Source organism: Pipistrellus kuhlii, unplaced genomic scaffold (genome assembly GCF_014108245.1).
Source record: "Pipistrellus kuhlii isolate mPipKuh1 unplaced genomic scaffold, mPipKuh1.p scaffold_m20_p_10, whole genome shotgun sequence".
NCBI classification, from domain to species: Eukaryota; Metazoa; Chordata; class Mammalia; order Chiroptera; family Vespertilionidae; genus Pipistrellus; species Pipistrellus kuhlii.
The window spans coordinates 49,085,773-49,107,068 of record NW_023425405.1 but is presented as its reverse complement, the minus strand read 5'-3'; the positions used below and the strand labels follow the sequence as shown (position 1 = coordinate 49,107,068).

General features: G+C 38.5%; 1 protein-coding gene across 3 annotated transcripts in view; it reads left to right on the top strand.

The window, feature by feature from the left end:
* RELN (reelin) overlaps positions 1 to 21,296 on the top strand; it is a 372,425-nt gene that overhangs the window by 326,720 nt on the left and 24,409 nt on the right. For all 3 annotated transcript variants that reach the window (XM_036429656.2, XM_036429655.2, XM_036429657.2), the window contains exons 47-55: positions 7,876 to 8,016; positions 9,285 to 9,462; positions 12,116 to 12,309; positions 13,644 to 13,900; positions 14,579 to 14,733; positions 15,698 to 15,912; positions 18,029 to 18,206; positions 20,059 to 20,234; positions 20,383 to 20,489. In XM_036429656.2, the coding sequence (XP_036285549.1) occupies positions 7,876 to 8,016; positions 9,285 to 9,462; positions 12,116 to 12,309; positions 13,644 to 13,900; positions 14,579 to 14,733; positions 15,698 to 15,912; positions 18,029 to 18,206; positions 20,059 to 20,234; positions 20,383 to 20,489 (1,601 nt within the window). The remainder of the gene's footprint in view (positions 1 to 7,875; positions 8,017 to 9,284; positions 9,463 to 12,115; positions 12,310 to 13,643; positions 13,901 to 14,578; positions 14,734 to 15,697; positions 15,913 to 18,028; positions 18,207 to 20,058; positions 20,235 to 20,382; positions 20,490 to 21,296) is intronic.

The window sequence follows — 21,296 nt, the reverse complement described above, 5'->3', positions numbered from 1 at the left end:
AACTCAAACCCACCAGAAAGGGAGAGGGGGGAGCTGCCACTGAAAGGCTCAGGTGTGACTTGGCTATTTTAAGTCACAGTTCGAAGAAGATCCGCTCCCTTCTACTATCCGTAATGACCTAGCTGATACCAGAGTCTTTAAAGATTAACTACAACACTTTGGACGCCAGGTGGTTTTAACCACAGCATGGAAGCTACTTAGTGTTTGTAGGAAGTTGGAGGGAAAGGTGATAAGCACATAAAAGGGCTAGAAGACTGTGGAGCCCCTGAGGTGATGAGATAGGGATGGAGGAGGCTATAGCTTTTTGCAGGTAAATAAATTTAGGGAGGGAGGATATTTTCCATGATATTTCTACCTATCATAACTATAAATGGAAAAAAAAAAAAAGGTCTTATTCAAAGAAAATCAAATAACTAAGCACAATATTCACTGAGTTCACCATGGAGAAATATTCAAGGGAATTACAAGTTTATTTTTTAAAAGGGAGATTCTTCAAACTTGCCCTGGTATTCTTGATTTCTCTACATTGTTATGTTCAACTTAGTATCTTTTGAAAGACTTTCGGCACGCATTCATATTACTGAACACCTTGTTAAAATTTTTCTCTGAAGTCAAGGAAGCCTTGGACTTCTCTTACCTACCCATCATTGAGTGCATTATTTTGGTACTTTAAGCATTGCTGCTATAACTTTATCAAATTTCTGCCGGTCATTCCAGACTACAGAACATAAAATAATTTTGTCTACTATAAACCATTGTACCATTGATTTTCACATACTGAATATATTAATCATATTGTGTCATTATATTAAAACAAATTAAATCTGTTTTTATTTATACTGCAACAGAGACTAAAACTATTTCCAGAAATTCTGCATTTCCTCTAAGCTTTATCAGTTGTTGATCTTGCTGCCAAAGTTTCATTAGAGAAATTTGAGATTTGGCTGTACTTTGTACATATTGCTATGTGTGGATTCTTCAGAATTGTTAAGTTTGTTTTAACAATTAGGTATAAGTAATTTCCCATTGAGAATGTATTTTGTAACTTATAGGAAGTTCCTTTCATTTGAAGGATGGACCAGTGTATTTGATGCCTCAGTGGACTTACTCAGAACACTGTAGTTTTGATTATTATTACTGATTATAATTATCAGCAAAAATTATAACCTTCTTTTTATCAAAAAAGGGTATCCCTTTTTTATTATAATCATTCAATCAAAATATTACAGTGAGTATTAAGATACCACAGATTATTTTTGGCTCATGTTTATCTATTTTACATCCAAACATATAAAATTGAAGAGAATAGTAAGCTATACTTCCATATAATCACCCCCTCAGCTTCAACAATTATCAATTCAAGACAACCTTGTTTCATCAGTATCATCACTCTCTCCCACCCCCATCTTGAAGCAAATAGCAGCCATTATATCACTTCAACTGTAAATGTTTTAGTATATCTCTAAAAAGGACTTTTTAAAGAACATATTGTTATACCATTATTACACTACAGGTTAATGATTTTTTTAGCCAATACTTAGTATTCAATAATCAGGTGTCCCTGTTTGTCTCGTAAGACCTGTTATAGTTTTTTTTCAAACTAGGATACAAATCAATATAATTGGTTGATATGCCTCTTAAGTCTCCTTTAACCGAAATCCCCCTGCCTGTCTTTCAAGATGAGGACTCAGACACAGGAAGGTTGTTTTATTTTCCCCACAGACACACAGACAGTGGTTGAACCAGGATTATACCAAAGTCCCCCATTTGTTCTCTTTCAAGGAAGAAAGGCCATGTGGGGTGGCTCACTTACATTCTTCTATTGCTAACTCTAATGTCTTTTCCACCCTAGTCCCAGAAATATATCATGAAGGAGCTAGGTCACCTTATGAGAGTACTTTACCTTTATCACATGTTTGGGGTCATAATCTGTAGTCCAAGCACTTTCTCCTCTCTTGCCAGTTTTCAGACCTCATTGTATTTAATGAGACATTTAGGAGAAAGGAAAATTAGATGGCATTCATTCATGGTGAGATCAGTGTTACCTAAAAATGCTAGAGCCTATTCATTCTCTGGCTCTTATCTGTGGGTCATGGCTGTGACCCTGTGTTCAATTTATCTGATCTATGCTTTTCCCAGTTATACATCTGTGAGTGGAATTGCTGGATCATAAGGTAACTATGTTCAACATTTTTTAAAATATTATTTGTTTTTTGTTTTTGTTTTTATATATATATATTTTTTTTATTGATTTTTTTACAGAGAGGAAGAGAGAGGGATAGAGAGTTAGAAACATCAATGAGAGAAAGACATCAATTAGCCACCTCCTGCACATACTGGGGATGTGCCCGCAACCAGGGTACATGCCCTTGACTGGAATCAAACCTGGGACCCTTGAGCCCGCAGGCTGATGCTCTATCCGCTGAGCCAAACTGGTTAGGGCTATGTTCAACATTTTGAGAAACTGACAACAGCTACACCATTTTATATTCTCACTAGCAGTATATTTGGATTCAAATTTCTCTACATCCTTGTCAACACTTGTTATTGCTGTGTGTTTATATCATAGTCATCCTAGTGGGTATGAAATTGTATCGTATTGTGGTTTTGATTTCAGTTTCTCTAATGACTAATGATGTTGAGCAACTTTTCATGCATTAATTGTTCATTTTTTATGTCTTCTTTGGAATAGTCTCCACTTTTGTCTAATACAAAGAAATAGGCTAATTGAGGAAATTTTATGCCAAATATAATGGCAGGATCTTGGATAAGATTTTTAAATGGGACAGACATTGCATAGCTCATAACTCAAATCAAAAGGTCAGGGGCTTCAGCCCTGACACTGACTTGCAGAAGTCGCGATGAATAGACATGTGTACCTACAGCAGCAATACACATTGCCTCCAGTAGCTAAACAATCATCCGTATGTTGGGGTTATGGTAGATGTGGGATTATTCTGTAGAGATTGAAATAGAGTTTTGAAGGATCTACTGAATGAGAATACAAATTAGTAATAAACCAAGAGATCCTTGCCGTGTCTCAATTTTGTGAGTGAATCAGGGTAATTAGGTCACTCACCCTCAACTTCTTTGTTGGTAGAGTATTTGTTGGTTTCTAGTTCTAAGTAATTTATGTAGCTCTTTGAGAGTAAAGGAAACATCAGGGACTAGTGAAAAGATTAGAAAAAAAATATGTATGGTTCCTATCAAGGGCTTTTTCTCCTAATGGTGATGACAACATGGACTCCATAGACAGAGCCGTCTGGAAGAAAAGAGCAGATTCAGACTGCAATGTGTATGGAAACCTATTGAAGGTGTAGGAAATGTTTGCTGAAAGGTTTCCAGGGAGGGCAGTGATGAAAACCATGCTATTTATAGGGACATTTTTAACTACTCACCAATGGATATTTAATTATTAAATGATACTTAGGAGCACTTGCTATGTGCTATATAAATGGCAAGGAAAGAAATCTGTTCCGGGCTATTTTCTTCCCAACACCAAAAAGCAGCAGCTGGTGGTGGCTGTCATTATAAAAAAGCTTCACGATAAATGATGACACCTGCCAAGGGACTTCAGATACTCGCAGGTCGTGGAAAACACGACTAATTAATTATCACAACACCCTTGGGAGGTGGGAAGTAGCGTTTCCTAGTTGTACGGGTGGGGAAGTGTCAGCCCATAAACATCAGTGGTTTGGCCCCTTGACACCGTGGAGCTGTGACAGGACTGGGAATTCAACTTCCAGACATGTGGGGGGGTTTTCACGGCTGCAGGGCTGTAGAACAGCTCAATTGTGATACCGCGGCTGTGAGGCAGCCCTGGGGCCAGGCCCCTCTCTGGCTGGACAGCTCTGCTTGATTCTGCTTTGCCAATCTGCTTTGTGTTTTGCTGGTCTGCTCCTCTGGGCGGTGCTGGTCTGCTCTGCCTGTGCCCATCTGCTCTGGCCTGCGCTGGTCTGCTTCTGTCTGCTCCTGGGAGGTAACTTAGGTGTCTCAGCTCCATCAGGGAGGAAGACTCAGACTTCGGTGGAAAAGGAAAGTTCTCCATCACTTACATTTTTAATTTCTATTCCAGTTCATCCTCTTAGTGAATGTGCTTCCTTTTTTTTATACAACTAGAGGCCTGGTGCATGAAATTCATGTAGGGGAGGGGTCGAGTCCTCTCAGTCCAACCTGTACCCTCTCCAATTCAGGATCCCTCAGGGTATGTCCAACTGCCAGACAGTTGGACACCCTTCTCACAATCTGGGACCACTGGCTCCTACCTGCTCACCTACCTTCCTGCCTGATCACCCCTAACTGCCCCCCCTATGGCCTGATCACCCCTAGCTGCCCCCCCTGCCAGCCTGGTCGCCCCACACAGCCTGCTTTTCAGTTGTTTGGTCCTCCCTCACTGACCCCTTTGCCAGCCTAGTTGCCTCACGCAACCTCTGTTCGCTTGTCTGTTCGCTCATCTGTTCAGTTGTTTCGGTTGCGACAGTCACTTAGACGAGTGGTTCTCAACTTTTCTAATGCCGTGACCCTTTAATACAGTTCCTCATGTTGTGGTGACCCCCAATCATAAAATTATTTTTGTTGCTACTTCATAAAACTGTAATTTTGCTTCTGTTAATGAATCGTTATGTAAATATCTGTGTTTTCCAATGTCTTAGGCTCTACCGCAGCAGTTCTCAACCTGTGGGTCGTGAGGAACTGTCTTAAAGTGTTACAGCATTAGAAAGGTTGAGAACCACTAACTTAGACTTTTATATATATAGATGACATTGGCTAGAATAAGTATTCCTGTTCTGTGGGTACATAATTCTAGGTATAGTTATTCCCAAGGATATAAGATTATCACATTTGAGACAGGAACTTAAAAATCATCTGATTTAACCCTCTCATTATATACAGTATGTTAAGTTACTTCCATGGATATAGAATTTACTGGTACCAGAGTATAGATCAGAGCCTTTATTTGAAAAGGTCATGCTTAGAGGTACCTAAAAAGCTATCAACCCCCACAATTCATCTGGCTCTTTTTTTATTTTATTTTTTTTATTGATAACAGAGAGAAAGGGAGAGGAATAGAGAAACATTGGTGAGAGAGAATCGTGGATTGGCTTCCGTCTACATGCTCCTTACTGGGGAATTAAGCCCACAACCTGGGCATGTGCCCTTGACCAGAATCGAACCCAGCACCCTTTAGTCCACAGGCAAACTCTCTACCCACTGAGCCAAACCAACTAGGTTGCACCTGGCTCTTAATTCTTCTGTACAAGTTCTCTGTTAAGTGGCTGCCCCATCTGATTAAACACAACTAGTGATTAGAAAGCCACCACTGCTAGGCAGCCCATGCCACCTCCCCTTCAGCATCAAATCACTGCCTCTCCACACTGACCCCCAGCCTCTGCCTACCTGTTTATAAGACCTTTCTTATTTCATTTTCCTGGCCATCTTTATTGCTGTTATCCTTTCAGTAACTGTTTATGAAGCCTAATCTATAGGTGTCACCAACAATAAAATAATAAGGAGATTTATCTAACAGAGGAAATTACACATAAAAAGGCACTTTTGGTGCAAGGTGGGAGGGCTTTGATGAAGCATATATAAAACATTAGGGAAACAAGGAAATTCCATTACTTGCCTACTATGCATAAGCTTTGAAAGTATAAAGCAATATTTCCCAAAGGAATACAGAGATATTCCCTGCCCTTTGGAAGCTTATGGTCTAAAGAAAGACAGAAGACATGTATAAGTTTTGACTTGCTATCAGAATCCAACTGGTGATGTGCTCTGGAAATACGCTATTCCATGATGTTGTTTATAAGATGTTGCTGGGCATTAACAGGCATGGCTATTAATAAACTTAGTCACTGAAACTTAAGTGATCGGCCACTGAGTTGCACAACTGCAGGGGACTTCTTCACATCATTTCCTGTGAGAATGGCAGCCCATGGGTACCAATTCCACACACCCATAGAGCAACCTCGAGTGTGTAATGTTGAACAAAAGGAATTAACCCTGCCCCCTTATTATAACTTCCTCTTCTGAGGAGGAGACAGACATTTAAGAAATATATGTGCAAATAATCAGAGGACTACAGTTTTGGTCGATACTATAAAAGGAAAAGAGCAGTTTGCTATAGAAGAAATGTAATTTTTAATCACAAAGAAAAATTTTTCCATGAGTACCTGGCATTTCCTCTGAGCCCCAAAGGCCACACAGGGATTATTCTTGCAGAGAGAGGGAACATATGCAGGCAGAGGTGGGAGATCAGTGAGCTTCAAGAACTGAGAGTAGGAGCCAGGCTCCAGAGTGAGAGGCCAGGATGAGGCACTAGCTCATGTGGAGCCTCATAGGCCAAGGAGGAGTTTGGGGTTGAAGCTACATGCAATAGGATGTGTGATAAGAGGGAATTAAGTAGCTGAAATCGGTTTGGTTCAGTGGATAGAGCATCGGCCTGCGGACTGAAAGATCCTGGGTTCAATTCCGGTCAAGGGCATGTACCTTGGTTGCGGGCACATCCCCAGTAGGAGGTGTGCAAGAGGCAGCTGATCGATGTCTATCTCTCATCGATGTTTCTAACTCTCTATCTCTCTCCCTTCCTCTCTGTACAAAATCAATAAAATATATATATTTTTAAAAATCAATACAATATATTAAAAAGAAAAGAAAAGAATGGCAAAGATTAAATAAAAAGCAATATAATTTTTTTTAAAAAAAGAGGGAATTAGGTAGATACTTCTCTGCTGGGAGTGACATATGGGGGCTGATGAGCAAGAGGATTGTGGAGAAATCTGTCTATGTGTGTGTGATGCTCAGTAAACAAATATCAAACTGAACTGTTTGTTTTCAGTGTGAAGATTTTAGTTCTGATCTGTTTCTTTTCTATTTTCTAAACTTAATAAAAATGTTTTCTGTTAGAAAATACAAAAACCTTGCTGTTTGTTGTGGTCTTTTGCCCTGCCTGACACAGATATGTCTCATTCAAGTGGTTCAATCTGCTAAGGACAAACATATCTGAGACCATAAAACAAAACTTGCTCTGGCTAATCATTTCCTCTGTTTCAAACTCACTTGAGCCTCGGGCATTTTTTGGATTTTACTGCCACCTAGTGTCTCTGAAAACATAAGTTTGTGTTTCTGAACAAGACACTCCCCCAAACTGTACAACTGTGCAACTATATTTCTACTTCTGAAATGGGAGAATGTCTAATTTGGTTTTACTTGTATTGCTTTTAAATCAATATAAAATAACTCTAGTCTTATTTATAACCCTCTCTCTTTTATCTGTTCAGTTATCTAGCATTTCACCGACCCCTCTTATTTGCACTCCTACAGTCTTCTTAAGGCTTGCATGTGAAAATTCCTCACAAATGCTGTGTGAGGGGGACCAGTATGCCCAAGTATCTGGCCTTGGTGAGCAAGTAAGAGTTGAAATCCAACTCACAGCCTGCTTCCTAAGTCAAATGCAGAGGGGTTGTGGCTGCTGAAGGACTGGCATCTTTTTCTAATTTGCAAATAGAAGTTGGTGCAGACCCAAGTCACTCCACAGTGCTTCCCCCCAAAAAAAAAAAAAAAAAAATTTAAGGGCTCACCATTCCATTGAAACTATTGGTTTTAGGGTTAGTTTTAGTTTCTGATTTAGTCTGTTTTTAAGAGGCTTATAAAGATCATTGGCCCAAAATATATTCTCAAGCTTTTGCAGTTCAGCTTGGTTTGGTTTTGTTAATCACTTTTGCATAGAATACTCCAATGATGAGTGCTCTTCTCAGAATACAAGTGGGGGTATCCATGCGTTTGTGTTACCCTACTCCATGCACCTGTTCAATCACATCAGAACATGTCTTATTTTTACCACACCCTTCATTATAATTCTCTCTTTATCCAAAGGTCCCAAGCCACTCGTTTCCGTTGGCATCAGCCCGCTCCTTTTGACAAGCAGCAGACATGGGCGATAGATAACGTCTATATTGGGGATGGCTGCGTAGACATGTGCAGTGGCCATGGGAGGTGCATCCAAGGAAACTGTGTGTAAGTGGATTTGTTCTCTTCCTTCTGTAGAAAGTTCCTGACTTACATTCCAGCAAGGAGATTTTTCTGAAACTGGTTTATTAGTCACTCCCAAGCTACCTGAGGTTATACATTTGTCCTAAAATCTGATGCTGAGCCAACTACAGAGTTTTGGGCAACTGTATCTTCATACTTGCTTGGAGATTAGGAACTGAACAATAACTATCTTGTCAGGAGAAAGCTGAATTATAATTGACTGATCTTATTTCCTTCTGTGTTTCTGTGATACATCAGAACCTTGAAATAGACATTAAAAGATCAGAAGTTCCATATGTCCTAACCAAAAGTAATACATCATTAAGTATTTTCCTCACTTAGGTCTGAATTTATGTAATGATGTACATTACTGTGGTTTAATTGGTCTTCCTGTGTCATTTGCTTACGAAAATACATAAATGCCTGGTCAATTTATCATGTATATATTTGATGGAGAGACCTTATTTTACTCTGAGAGATCCTTGACATCTTTGGAAGGATCTAAACAAGGGAGAGAGAGAAAGAGAGAGAGAGAGAGAGAGAGAGAGAGAGAGAGAGAGAGAGAGAGAGAGAGATGTATACTACAGGTCTCTGTGCTTTATTTTCAAAGATTATACTGCTTGATGAATTGGAGATGCTGAGAGAGAATTCATAGTGCCTTCTCCACTCATCCCCACACACCTGGGAAGTCTTGCTTTTGTTTAATGATCTGGCCCATATCCAGACTTATTGCTGAGACTCCTGAGCCTCCCAGTTCTGGATTCATTTTTCCTCCCGCATGGAACAGAGAAGTCAGCCCTTTGGTCAAAGAGGTCAGATGCCATTCAAAGTACCTTCTGCTGTTGGGAACATGGCTTCTTGGATTCCCAATTGGCCCAAAGGCTCTATTAAAAAGACCAGTTCTGTACATTGTTAGAGCCTGCCAGTTTAGTTTGGCAGCTGCAGCTGTTTATCAGCCTTCCAGAGCTATGTCATATAGAGACAGAGCTTCAGTACATTTTTTTGAAGTTGCTTCTTTCTCTCCACCTGTAAGTCCACACCACTACTTTAGGAAAGCCTAGGGGTATTTAATCCACAGCTTATTTTTATCCCAAAGCACTCTTAAGGAGAGGATGTGAATTCTGGAAAGCTCTGTGAAGATGAATAACCTTTCATCATCATGGACGGGGGAAAGGTTCGGCTTCACTAATTTGAGCAAACACTTGTGCGGGGCTGTTTGATGTTGACTTTTCTGTCTCTTTCTCCGCACCCAGCTGTGATGAGCAGTGGGGTGGCCTGTACTGTGACGAGCCTCAGACCTTCCTTCCAACTCAACTCAAAGACAACTTCAATCGAGCTCCATCCAACCAAAACTGGCTTACTGTGAACGGAGGGAAATTAAGTACCGTGTGTGGAGCTGTGGCTTCAGGAATGGCTCTTCATTTCAGCGGGGTGAGTGGTTGGTTACTGGTTAATCATTTCTGCATCCTCCAAGATTCCCCTAAATGGTTGCATCTCCTCTAAAGTTTAATTGGCAGATCAAGATGCACAGCCGGATCTGAACTTGCAACTTTATACATATCAGAATACACTAATTATTTCCAACATTTTCCTATCACAAATCAGTTGAGACAATCTAATTATGCAGGCAGTGCCAGCATGAGACATATTGAAGTACATATGTTTAGAATTTCTGTCCTGGGAGAGAGTGCTGGCACAATGTGTGAGGGTCTTCCATCTTGATGATGCTCTAACTGAAAGCTCTTGAGCTTGCAACAGATTTTGGAATTAAGGAGCCAAAATCTAGAAAATGAGCTTTAATGTTTCCTGAATTTGTTAATAACAATTAATCATTTCTGTAAGTTATCCAAGAATAATTTTCAATAATTACTAGATACTTGTATTTATAGCAAATTATTTTCTGAATGACAGCAATGTTAGAAAATTTCCTTCAGGAGTTTATACTCATCCTACATTGCTGCCAAAGATGACTTGTTTAAAAATAGTATTTCTCACCCAGCTGGGCTCAATCCCCAGTTGGGGGGAAGGGGGCAAGAGGCAACTGATTGAGATGTTTCTCTCTCTTTATTCCTCTCAATAAAAATATTTTTTTTAAATATAGTATTTCTCCGATACTATAATTAAATTTCCCTCATAGGCAATTGAATTTTTTATTTTAAATTCAGCCCTGACTTGTTAGAGTATCAGCCAATGCACCAAAGAGTCACAGATTCAATTACCAAGCGTGGGCACATACCTCGGGTGAGGGTTTGATCCCTGTGCCTATGTAAAGCCTGTGAGGGAGACAGCCAATTGATATGGCTCTCTCACATCTCTCTCTCTCTCTCTCTCTCTCTCTCTCTCTCTCTCTCTCTCTCTCTCTCTCTCTCCTCTCCTCTCCTTCCCCTATTCTATTTTTTTTAAATTACAAATTTACTGTGAGTTCTTTATTTCCCTATCATGCCCTACCTTTGAGTTTGCATTTGTGCAAACAAAGTATATTATTTATATTCAGTGTTTTAGGCCCAAGAGTAACAAGAGGACATACAGCATATAGGATTTTTTTAACCAACCATACTGACTAGGAATGCAGTGTGTGTGTTCACAATACTCTTTCTAACTTAGGTAGAACTCTAAGGGACCTGGTTTTCCTCATACAATATATTCAACCAAGAAATCTCTTCCTACCAACATTAATGAGTTAATATTGGAGATATTCAAATCAGCTATAAAAGTTTAAATAAAAAGCACTACAACTATTATCTCTAATTATAATAATTTCCTATGAATAACTGGAAAAAAAAATATATATATAGAGAGAGAGAGAGAGGTAATATGCAAATTAGCTGGGATGCCATAACAGTCACAACAAGCTCAGGAGGACACTGTGCGTGCAGCAGGATGGAGCAGGGTCCACAGAAAGCAGGGAGCAGGACAGCCCTACCTTCCGGGGTGCAGCCACTGCTTGCTGGTACGCACTGGCAGTCTTGCCTCTGTGTGTGAACTGCAGAGGAAACACCTTTTTGACAGCTCATTGGCTAAGCTCCAAGTACACCACTCATAGTGTACTTGGTAACTTATGTAATGAGAATCCAAGAAGGTGATCTAGGGTTTTTCCACCTCACTCTTGGAGGAAAAAAAGAAGATCTGCTGCTAGAGGGGCTAAGTAATGTCATATCCTTTCCTAGCCAGTTTGGCTCAGTAGATAGAGCCTCATCCTGTCTACCACAGGGTCCAGGTTTGATTCTGGTCAAGGGCATGTATCTAGGTTGCAGGCTCCTCCCTGGCCAGGGCATAGGTCAGGATTCATGCAGGAGGCAATCAATCGAAGTGTTCCTCTCACATTGATGTTTCTCTCTGTCTATCCCTCTCTTTTCCATACTCTCTTAAAATCAATAGAAAAATATCCTCAAGTGAGGATAAAAAGAAAAGAAGGAAGGAAGGAAGGAAGGAAGGAAGGAAGGAAGGAAGGAAGGAAGGAAGGAAGCTGTCATATCCTATGAAAGACATCTTGAAAATGCCTAAAGAACGTTGTCATTTTTTCGTGGTGAAGGGAATAAAGTTTGTCTTGATGAAAAAACCTTGGCAGCTGCAGCAACCAGCAGTGGCAGCAGCAGCAGGGTGATGGGGGCAGCACCTTCCTCTGATCAGTCCAGTTTCCTCCTGCTGAGGGAGGCCAGATTGCAGCATCCCCTGAGGGCTCCTGGATTGCAGGGGGTACAGGTCGGGCTGAGGGACTACCCCAAACCCTCATGCATGAATTTCATGCACCGGGCTTCTAGTGTCTAATAAAAACATAGAACAATTACTTTAATTCCAGCTCTCATCTTGCTTATAAGAAAATAAAAGAGAATCTTCTTAGATACATTGCCCTTTGTAAGTTCTAATACAGAAACTTCAAATTTCAGCAAATATTTGCTGAGTACCTACAGTGTGCTAGAAGCCATGCTAGGAGCTAGTATAACAGGAGAAATTAATAAAATGGGTATTTTAATATTATGTGACTTGTGTTATAAAAGAAATACAAAAAAGATGAAACCAGAGAAAACCAATAATGTGCAAATACAATTCCTTATCACTTCTGTTCCATTCTACTTTTCCTTAGGGTTGCAGTCGACTGTTAGTCACCGTGGATCTAAACCTCACCAATGCCGAGTTTATCCAATTTTACTTCATGTATGGATGCCTGATTCCACCAAACAACCGTAACCAAGGGGTCCTCTTGGAATATTCTGTCAATGGTGGCATCACCTGGAACCTGCTAATGGAAATTTTCTATGACCAGTACAGCAAACCTGGGTTTGTATTCTCTGTGATCTCTAATAACAGGTATGATTAGCAAAGATTCTTGGTGAGCCCTGTCAGTAATCAATCATGGGGACTTATGGGGACCTTGACATTACCCATCAGTAGAGGATGCCTCTGAAACCGACCCACATGAAGGTGAGGTTTTTGAGGTGGATAAACAGCTGGTTTGGGTTTTTAAGACCAACTAGTTTTCAAATCCCAGAATAAGATAAAATACAGTACCAATAATGAATAAACCCAGTACCAAAAATATATATATATATATATATATATTCATGAGCTTGTGGAAATTAAGTTCAACAGCATTTTGGGAAAATGAAATCAGAAAAAAAATATTTATTTATATAGGTTCATTCCATTTTAGAGAATTGGGGGCTAGAAAATAAACACAATAAAATTTAAATATTCTTAAGAATCCTAGAGTCTAATTTTAAATTCCTTATTTAAAAAACCCAGAATAGTCCTTGCCCTTTCCTGGAGCACTAATATTAAGAGTAAAGGGAAGTAAATTAGCATGAATTAAAAGTGAGATTTTATACAGAGAACAATAAACCTCAGGAAATTATTTTCCTCAACAAGACTTTATGAGTTGTGAATATACGTTTGAAAGGGTTTAACATATCCCTGGGGTTTAAATGCATAATTGTGACTGAGGGGTGTTTTAGACCTGATTTCTCGCTGGTTAAGGTTCATGTTGGAGCGTGGAGCCATGTTCTTCCATGTCTGTCCTTGGTGGCTGAGTCAGAAAAGCGTGCAGGGCTCATTAGCCCATGGTTCTCACTGGACAGTACTTAGTACACATGTAAAGTCAATGTCAAACCACGCGCAACTAATAAAGTAATTATAGCCTGGTACTGTCAAGCTGAGAGTTCAAACTATCCTGCCATAACCTAGTGTGCATATTTTGAGCAAATTGTTGGTGCTCGTTGGGCGTAGAATGAAATCAAGGAGCCAGGAGAAGGAAACAGATGAAATTAGCTCCAAGGTGACATTTAAAAATAAAAAAGTCAACTGGCTTATGTCTACCCAAGTGCATATAGTCTAGGTCTACAGTTCCCAGGCAAGCAGAACATTGTAGAGTCCTTCTAAGGCAGCTCAGGGGCAGCCAAGTAAGGTGGCAGTTCCGGGATACTTGAATTGTTCGCATTCCATTTCCTTTATTTAGTGTCCGGAAAGACTTCATAAGATCAAGTCAGTTCATTGTGGTTTTTAAAAATTATTTTAGTCAGTGTCCTCACTCGCTATGTGACACAGTTGTAAATTACTTTTACTTACATGAGACCTTTGACAAGACTCCCCCTACCCCCACCATCATTTTCTTACAGATTCGTGAATATACTTCTCCCTCCTGATGCTAAAGACATTGCTACTCGCTTCCGCTGGTGGCAGCCGAGACATGACGGCCTGGATCAGAACGACTGGGCCATCGACAATGTCCTCATCTCAGGCTCTGCTGACCAGAGGACAGTCATGCTGGACACCTTCAGCAGTGCCCCAGTGCCCCAGCACGAACGCTCCCCGGCAGACGCTGGGCCTGTCGGAAGAATTGCTTTTGACATGTTTATGGAGGACAAAACTACAGGTACATTTCTCATGATGCTAAATAAAAATCCAGTGGAAATGCAGTTTGGATTTGGGTCTTTTCAAAAGAGTAGACTATGGAACCTTTTACAGATTCCCAAATGGTATAGAAACAGAGAAAGGGTATCACCCTTTTGTTTTTCTCAGTGTTCCTAGTTTACATTATGACTAAATATTTTCTTTCATTCATGCCGTCAAGTATATTTCTCTTAAATAACATTCTATAGTTTTGTTAATAGGACATTTTATTTTCTTAGAAAATGTTCATTTCTGTTTCTGTTTTCTAACTCTGGGTAGAAAGCCAACATTTCTTGGTCACTTGTTTTAATATCAAGAGACAAGTGTTGCCGAAACCGGTTTGGCTCAGTGGTAGAGCGTCCGTCTGTGGACTGAAGGGTCCCGGGTTCGATTCCGGTCAGGGGCATGTACGTTGGTTGCTGTATGCATGTACGTATGTTCCTCTCTCATCGACATTTCTGGCTCTCTATCTCTCTTCCTTCCTCTCTGTAAAAATCAATAAAATATATTAAAAAAAAAAAAAGAGAGACAAGTGTTTAGTTTTGCTACATGTCAGGTGCATTTGTGATTTATGTTTCTGAGAGTGTCCAAGGTCTTACTTTTCACTTTATTTGTCTCAAGTATTTTTGTCATAAAATGTTCACCCTTTATTTTTTTTAAGTGAGTGAGCATTGGCTATTCCATGACGATTGTACAGTGGAACGATTCTGTGACTCCCCTGATGGTGTCATGATTTGTGGCAGTCATGATGGGAGAGAAGTGTATGCAGTAACTCACGACCTGACTCCCACTGACAACTGGATCATGCAGTTCAAGGTGAAAATGTTATGGTCTTGATTACACAAGTAAACGTATACTAGCAACATGAAAAAGCAACTGTAGAGACAAAAAGATCATCTACTTCATTGACGTAATACATACTTGGAAATATAAAATTTAATATTAAGGTATACAACTCAGCTCTATATAACTTAATGGCTTAATGTACTTTACTACTGAACTATTTCAGGATGAGCCTTTCATAAGAATAAATGAGCTTCTGCTCAAGTTAAATACTAATAGAGCAAATATTGATAAATATGTAGAATACTGATTCCAACTGGCAATCTTTTTCTTTACAAAAAGATTAAAGTTAGTATGGTTATATCTACTTTTTTTTTTTTACAAGAGCATGTTAATGTTTCCGAAGAAAGAAAATCATGGGAGACAAAGGCATGAATAGCATTAATGCCAGCATTAATTTTGACTAAGATTTTATGTCAATCAATTTATTCTGTCTACGTTACCTGCACTGTATTAGCAACTAATGCCGCATTATGGCTACCTCCATCAAAGTACCTTCTGTTGCCACTTCATTATGTCTTACTTGTAGTTGAAAGTGATTTATTGAGAGTCATAAATTGTAGCACAAAATAGTAAACTTGGTAAAGCTGTTAGCATTCTGCCAAAGAGAAGCACCAGACCATTAGCACAACAAACAACAATTTGTAAGAGGGCCCAGGCCTCCCCAGGCAATCAGCCAATCATGGCAAAAGCATAGGTTTCAGCTTCTTTCCAAAGTCCCTGCCCAATATATTTGGTACTTTCTATAACGTGTCACCAAGAGCAACCATGTCAACTTTCCCACCCATCAGCAGGACAAGGAATGAACCTGAAAATACAGGATAGATGTGGTACAGTGACTATCAAATGATCAGCAACATTTTTGTGCCAAGTCCTTAGAGTAGAAACATGTAACATGGGTTTAATATATTAACCAGCTTGGTTTTCTGTTTATTAGATCTCTGTTGGATGCAAAGTATCTGAAAAAGTTGCTCAAAATCAAATTCATGTGCAGTATTCTACTGACTTCGGAGTGAGCTGGAATTATCTGGTCCCTCAGTGCCTACCTGCAGACCCAAAATGCTCTGGAAGTGTTTCTCAGCCATCTGTATTCTTCCCGACAAAAGGATGGAAAAGGATCACCTACCCCCTCCCTGAAAGCTTAGTGGGAAAGTAAGTAGAAAATTAAAATAAAGCCTGGTTTCAACCATCCAGGAGTAGATTAGGGACCCTGGTTGAGCCTGAGAGTCTGTGTGATTGTGAGTAAAATGCTGTCTTCCTCCCTAACTCTAAAGGCTCTCTAAACTGGTGACCTCACGAATGGCTAAGATCTCAAATTATAATTCTCAGACTTGTCAAGACAGACCTTGGCAGGCCCTTTCATGTGACATACCTCAGTGTCTGCAAATGGAGACAAATGGCCTGGGAGCCAATTGAGAAGGTGTATGGTACCTAATGTACCTGTAGACTGTAGTCCACCACACATCATACGCTTTCCTCATTACAGCCTTGTCAACCATGATAGACAAAGCTAGGAGCAAAATCCTAACTCATTATGCTGTTTGTACAAATCCTAACTCTTCATACTATTTGTACAAGTATGGTTTGCAGGTTTCATTTTTCTCTTATCAAAGCATTATATTCTGTACCTGCAGTGAAAAGTAATTAGTCTAGATCAGTCGTGAGCCAAGATGATTAAACTGTTCTCTGAAAAGTCTGTGGATAAGTTAATTTAAGGCAATTCCAAAAGATTTATCTTCAACTGTAAAATTAGGAAAAAAGATACATTAAAGAAAATGATAGGTGAAGTTCCATCATATGAATCATAGTGCATGGTTAAATGAAAAACTTTCTCTTAAAAGAGAGTTATGATATATGACCAGAATACATAAAGCCTTTTGAATAATGTGCTTACACATAGCTTTTCCAGTGTTTATAGCTATCATTTACTACATAAGCATTCACAGTTTTCAGGAACAAATCTAAACAGCTTGGTTCATTAACATAATAGGAAGCCAAATCGGGATACTTTCAACTGCTGGTAACAGAAAAGCCAATTCAAATGGGCTCAATTAAAAATCTATTATATATATAATGAAAATAATTCAAAGATGAATGATTCACAATAGCAATGTTCAAGGACATTGTTATTTCTTACTCTTTAACTCTTACTCTTTGTTCCACTATTCACACATTGGCCACACTCAGCCTTCAGGCTGGTTCCTCTGACCATAGATGATTCAGAAAATTGGAACAGAATGCAATCTTACCTGTGCTCAATGCCAGAAAAAGAGAGTTGCTTTTTCTTTCAAAGAGAGCCAGAGCAAGCATTTCCTTGCATACCATTGGTACAAATTAACTCAAGAATGCCCTTTCCTGACTCAGTCAATAAATAAAGTAATTATATTATGAAGATTATCTCATATGACTCATCTGGGGTAAAATGCATGCTGGGAAGCCACCACATCATCCTTCCTCATTTTCTCCCTCCTGTCCCCTCTTTTCTTTTTTATAATGAAGTACAACTTACATTCAGTAAAATGAACATATCTTAATTGTTTAGAGCAGTGAGCTCTTACCATTGTGTAATCCATGTAACCACCACAGGAACCAAGGTACAGAACATGTATATCACCCAGAAAGTTCCCTCATGCGCTTTGGACTCTACACCAACATGGTGTGGAGTATTTTAATAGAAAGTTAATTATGAGGTTTGTATTTTTCCCAGAAAGCAGAGAACAATGATGAAATTAAAATCTCAGGAAAATGTCCTTTAATATAACCCTTTCAAATTTGTTTTCTGATTAGCATAGTTACTTTGAGAATATTGATTATATTTGGGGAATTTAGAACTTTCTGTTTCCCAGTCACCTGAGGGCTGTGTGCATGCTGACAAGGCTCTGTCCAAGGATTTGCTCACCTTCTGCACAATTTCAGAAATGCAGTTAATGAATCTAAATTTTGATGCAATCAAGTTCATATGCAATGTTTTAAATAATTGTGTGTATTAAAATGCTCCTATAGCTTGAGATAGAGATTTCACTGTGTTTTCATTGTGTTTTACAAGTTTGTTCATATGTTATAAAATTTAAATGAAACTAGCTTTGAAGTTCCATGACTAGAAAGAAAAATATAATGACAGAAAATATTTTTTATTAATCCATTTCATACTCTCAGAGTATGTTAAATGTTTTTTTTTTCTCTTGCACACTGAATGCATGCACAGGAAAATGAACCTGAATAAAGTTAACGCTTGTTTTTCACTCCTCTGCTTTTGTGTTGCTAATAGTCCAGTAAGATTTAGGTTCTATCAAAAATACTCAGATATGCAGTGGGCAATCGATAATTTCTACCTGGGCCCTGGATGCTTGGACAACTGCAGGGGCCATGGAGATTGCTTAAAGGAACAGTGCATCTGTGATCCAGGATTCTCTGGGCCCAACTGCTACTTGACTCACACTCTGAAGGTAATGTCAAAGTCCCTGATGGAGCATGGACTCGAATTGTAGGCCCTGACTTAAGATCCCGTTTACGTGTGAAACTAATAATTTATACAATGTTCTTTGGAGGCCCCAGGAAATAAATTCTTTGGGTAGAAACTAAAAAATGTCATACTGCATTTTCCGGCGTATAAGACAACCCCCTAATTTTACAGTTAAAACATAGGTTTAGGCCTATATTCGCTGTATAAGACTACCCCCCACTTCCGAGGCAACACCGGTTCTTTTTTTTTAATAGACCGCCTCCCTGACTCGGACCAATCTGAGCAGGCTTTTTACTAGAACACAGTGTACATGTTCTGTACCCGAAGCTACGCTGTGTTCTAGTAAAAAGCCTGCTCAGATTGGTCAGAGTCAGAGAGGCGGTCTATTAAAAAAAGAACCGGTGTTGCCTCGGAAGTGGGGGTTAGTCTTATACAGCGAATATAAGCCTAAACCTGTGTTTTAACTGTAAAATTAGGGGGTTGTCTTATTTGCCAGAAAATACGGTAGGATTCTTAGATCAAGATCTAGTACAATTTACACAATTCACAAATACACCAGACTGTAGAGCAAAGTATATAAATACTGTATTATAACGTAAGAAACATAGTCACAAGTAATGAATAAACTAAAAAAAAATATCTAGTTTCTTTCATGACATTCAAATTTCATTAGCATTCTTCAGATGGATTACAAATTGTACAAACCTATATTATGATTCAAATCTTTCTAATGAGAGTTTCCATGGTTAGCAACACATGTCTTCAGACTACATGTAAACCTAAATTTTTAAAATTGCATTGATTTGCTAACATCAGCGAGGTAAGGTTCACATATGACTACACATCTTTAACATAGAAATGATCATGTTCTAAGTCTGAAGAAGATCTATTTAAATCATTTCAACTACACAATAAGATAACAACTAGATAACTCTCTTAAATAAGTGGGGGGAAGTATATAGTTTTTCTGTATAATTGCTGCAATAATAATTATAACAAAATATTTCCATAATATATTTCTACCATTAGAAAACATTGGGTGCCTCAACCCAATGCAAAACTGTATTATGGGAAAAATGAATAATCAAGATTTAGGCATATATTCGCTGTATAAGACTACCCCCCATATTTCCCATATACCATGGGAAAAATGAATAATCAAGATTTTGCTATGATGTGAGGAGAGGAAATAATTTTACACAAAATGTAGCCAAAATAAACCCTAATTTTTAATTATCTTCTCTGTATGTTTCATAATGTTATAATAAATTATAATGCTACTTTTATAAACCATTTAAATAAACATAATTTGGTAGTATATGCTTAAGTAACATTTTACAAATAGGAGTATTACTCTACTCAACCTTATAATTGTTTTAAGATTCTCTCTAGACTTTAAATTCTAATTATTAAACATTAATTAAGTTTAAATGATCTTTACGCTATGATTGAAAAGAATATGTGAAACTATCCCTTTTTTAATATCCTTTGAAAATGATTTAACACTAGCTCCAATTATTTTATTTTATTTTTTTAATGATTTCAGAGAGGAAGGGAGAGGGAAAGAGATATAGAATCATCAATGATGAGAGAGAATCACCAATTGACTGCCTTCTCCATGACTCCACTGGGGATTGAGCCTGAATATGAGACACATTCCCTGACCAAGAATCGAAATGCGACCTCCTGGTTCATAGATCAACACTCAACCCCTGAGCCAGCCCCACCCGAGCATCAGCTCTACTTCTTAAAGTCCAAGATTTAATTCTGAATTAACTATTCCATAGTTATTATCTGAAATTATTTTTAACCACATGCTACTTATTTTTTTCCAGACTTTTCTGAAGGAACGCTTTGACAGTGAAGAGATCAAGCCTGATTTATGGATGTCCTTAGAAGGTGGGAGTACTTGTACCGAATGTGGAATTCTTGCCGAGGACACTGCACTATATTTTGGGGGATCCACTGTGAGACAAGCTATTACTCAAGATTTGGATCTCAGAGGGGCAAAGTAAGTCATGTTGAGTTTATTTTCATCACAATGTAGCACATTGGCCCCAAAGCAAGAAGCACATGTGGGAGAAGGTTGTTATCCAGGACATGAGTAGAGTATTTGTTCTAATTTACTATTCTGACTGATAATGTGTGCTTGCATTCAGATTCCTGCAATACTGGGGGCGCATCGGCAGTGAGAACAACATGACCTCCTGCCATCGGCCCATCTGCCGGAAGGAAGGCGTGCTGTTGGACTACTCTACCGATGGAGGCATGTTTCAGGGGTGAAAGCCATACCTTGGAGCAGATTCCCAAATTCCATCCAGTGCCCCTCAGAAAAGTGTTTGCAAAGAGAATAGTGAAACTTACGGATTTTAGTTGTGTTACACATTTCATACATGTGACTTCTGTGTTAGCAAAATCCTACCAAATAAAGGAACAAAATAGAAATCACATTAAAAAGTTGTATGGAGTCCAGGGGACAGACTTATCGGGAGATCACTTCATAAGTTATGTAAATGTCTAACAACTGTGCCGTACAGCTAAAACTAATATAATATTGAATGTTAACTGTAATTTAAAATTTTTTCAATTAAGGAAAATAAATAATATATTAAATAAATAATCTCCAAAGTTTATGAGTAAAGAAAAAATCTCTATGCTTCACTGAAGCTGGATTATAAATTATACCATTAAAATAATTTTATATAGTTTTCCAAGTAAAAGATCATTTTTAAAACATTTTAGTGTTTTAAGAAGCTTTCATGTGAAGATATGTGTAATAAATTCTAAGAGAACCTACAAGATTCTAAAAACATCATTAATTGTGAAAGAAGATAGTCTGAATTTGCAAGTGTGTCATAAATTATTTTAGCCAAATTCTGTTTTATTATTTGGAAGTAGCTGAAACCAGAAGTAATGCCATGAGGTCTTGAGAATCAGCTTTAGCAGATAAATATTCTTAATAACTAGCATATAAATAGATGGCCTAAGTACATATTCAAAAGGTGTTTTCTTAAATAATTTAAACATCCCATCTATAGTCATATCAGTTGTTAAAAGGGAACATTCATATCAG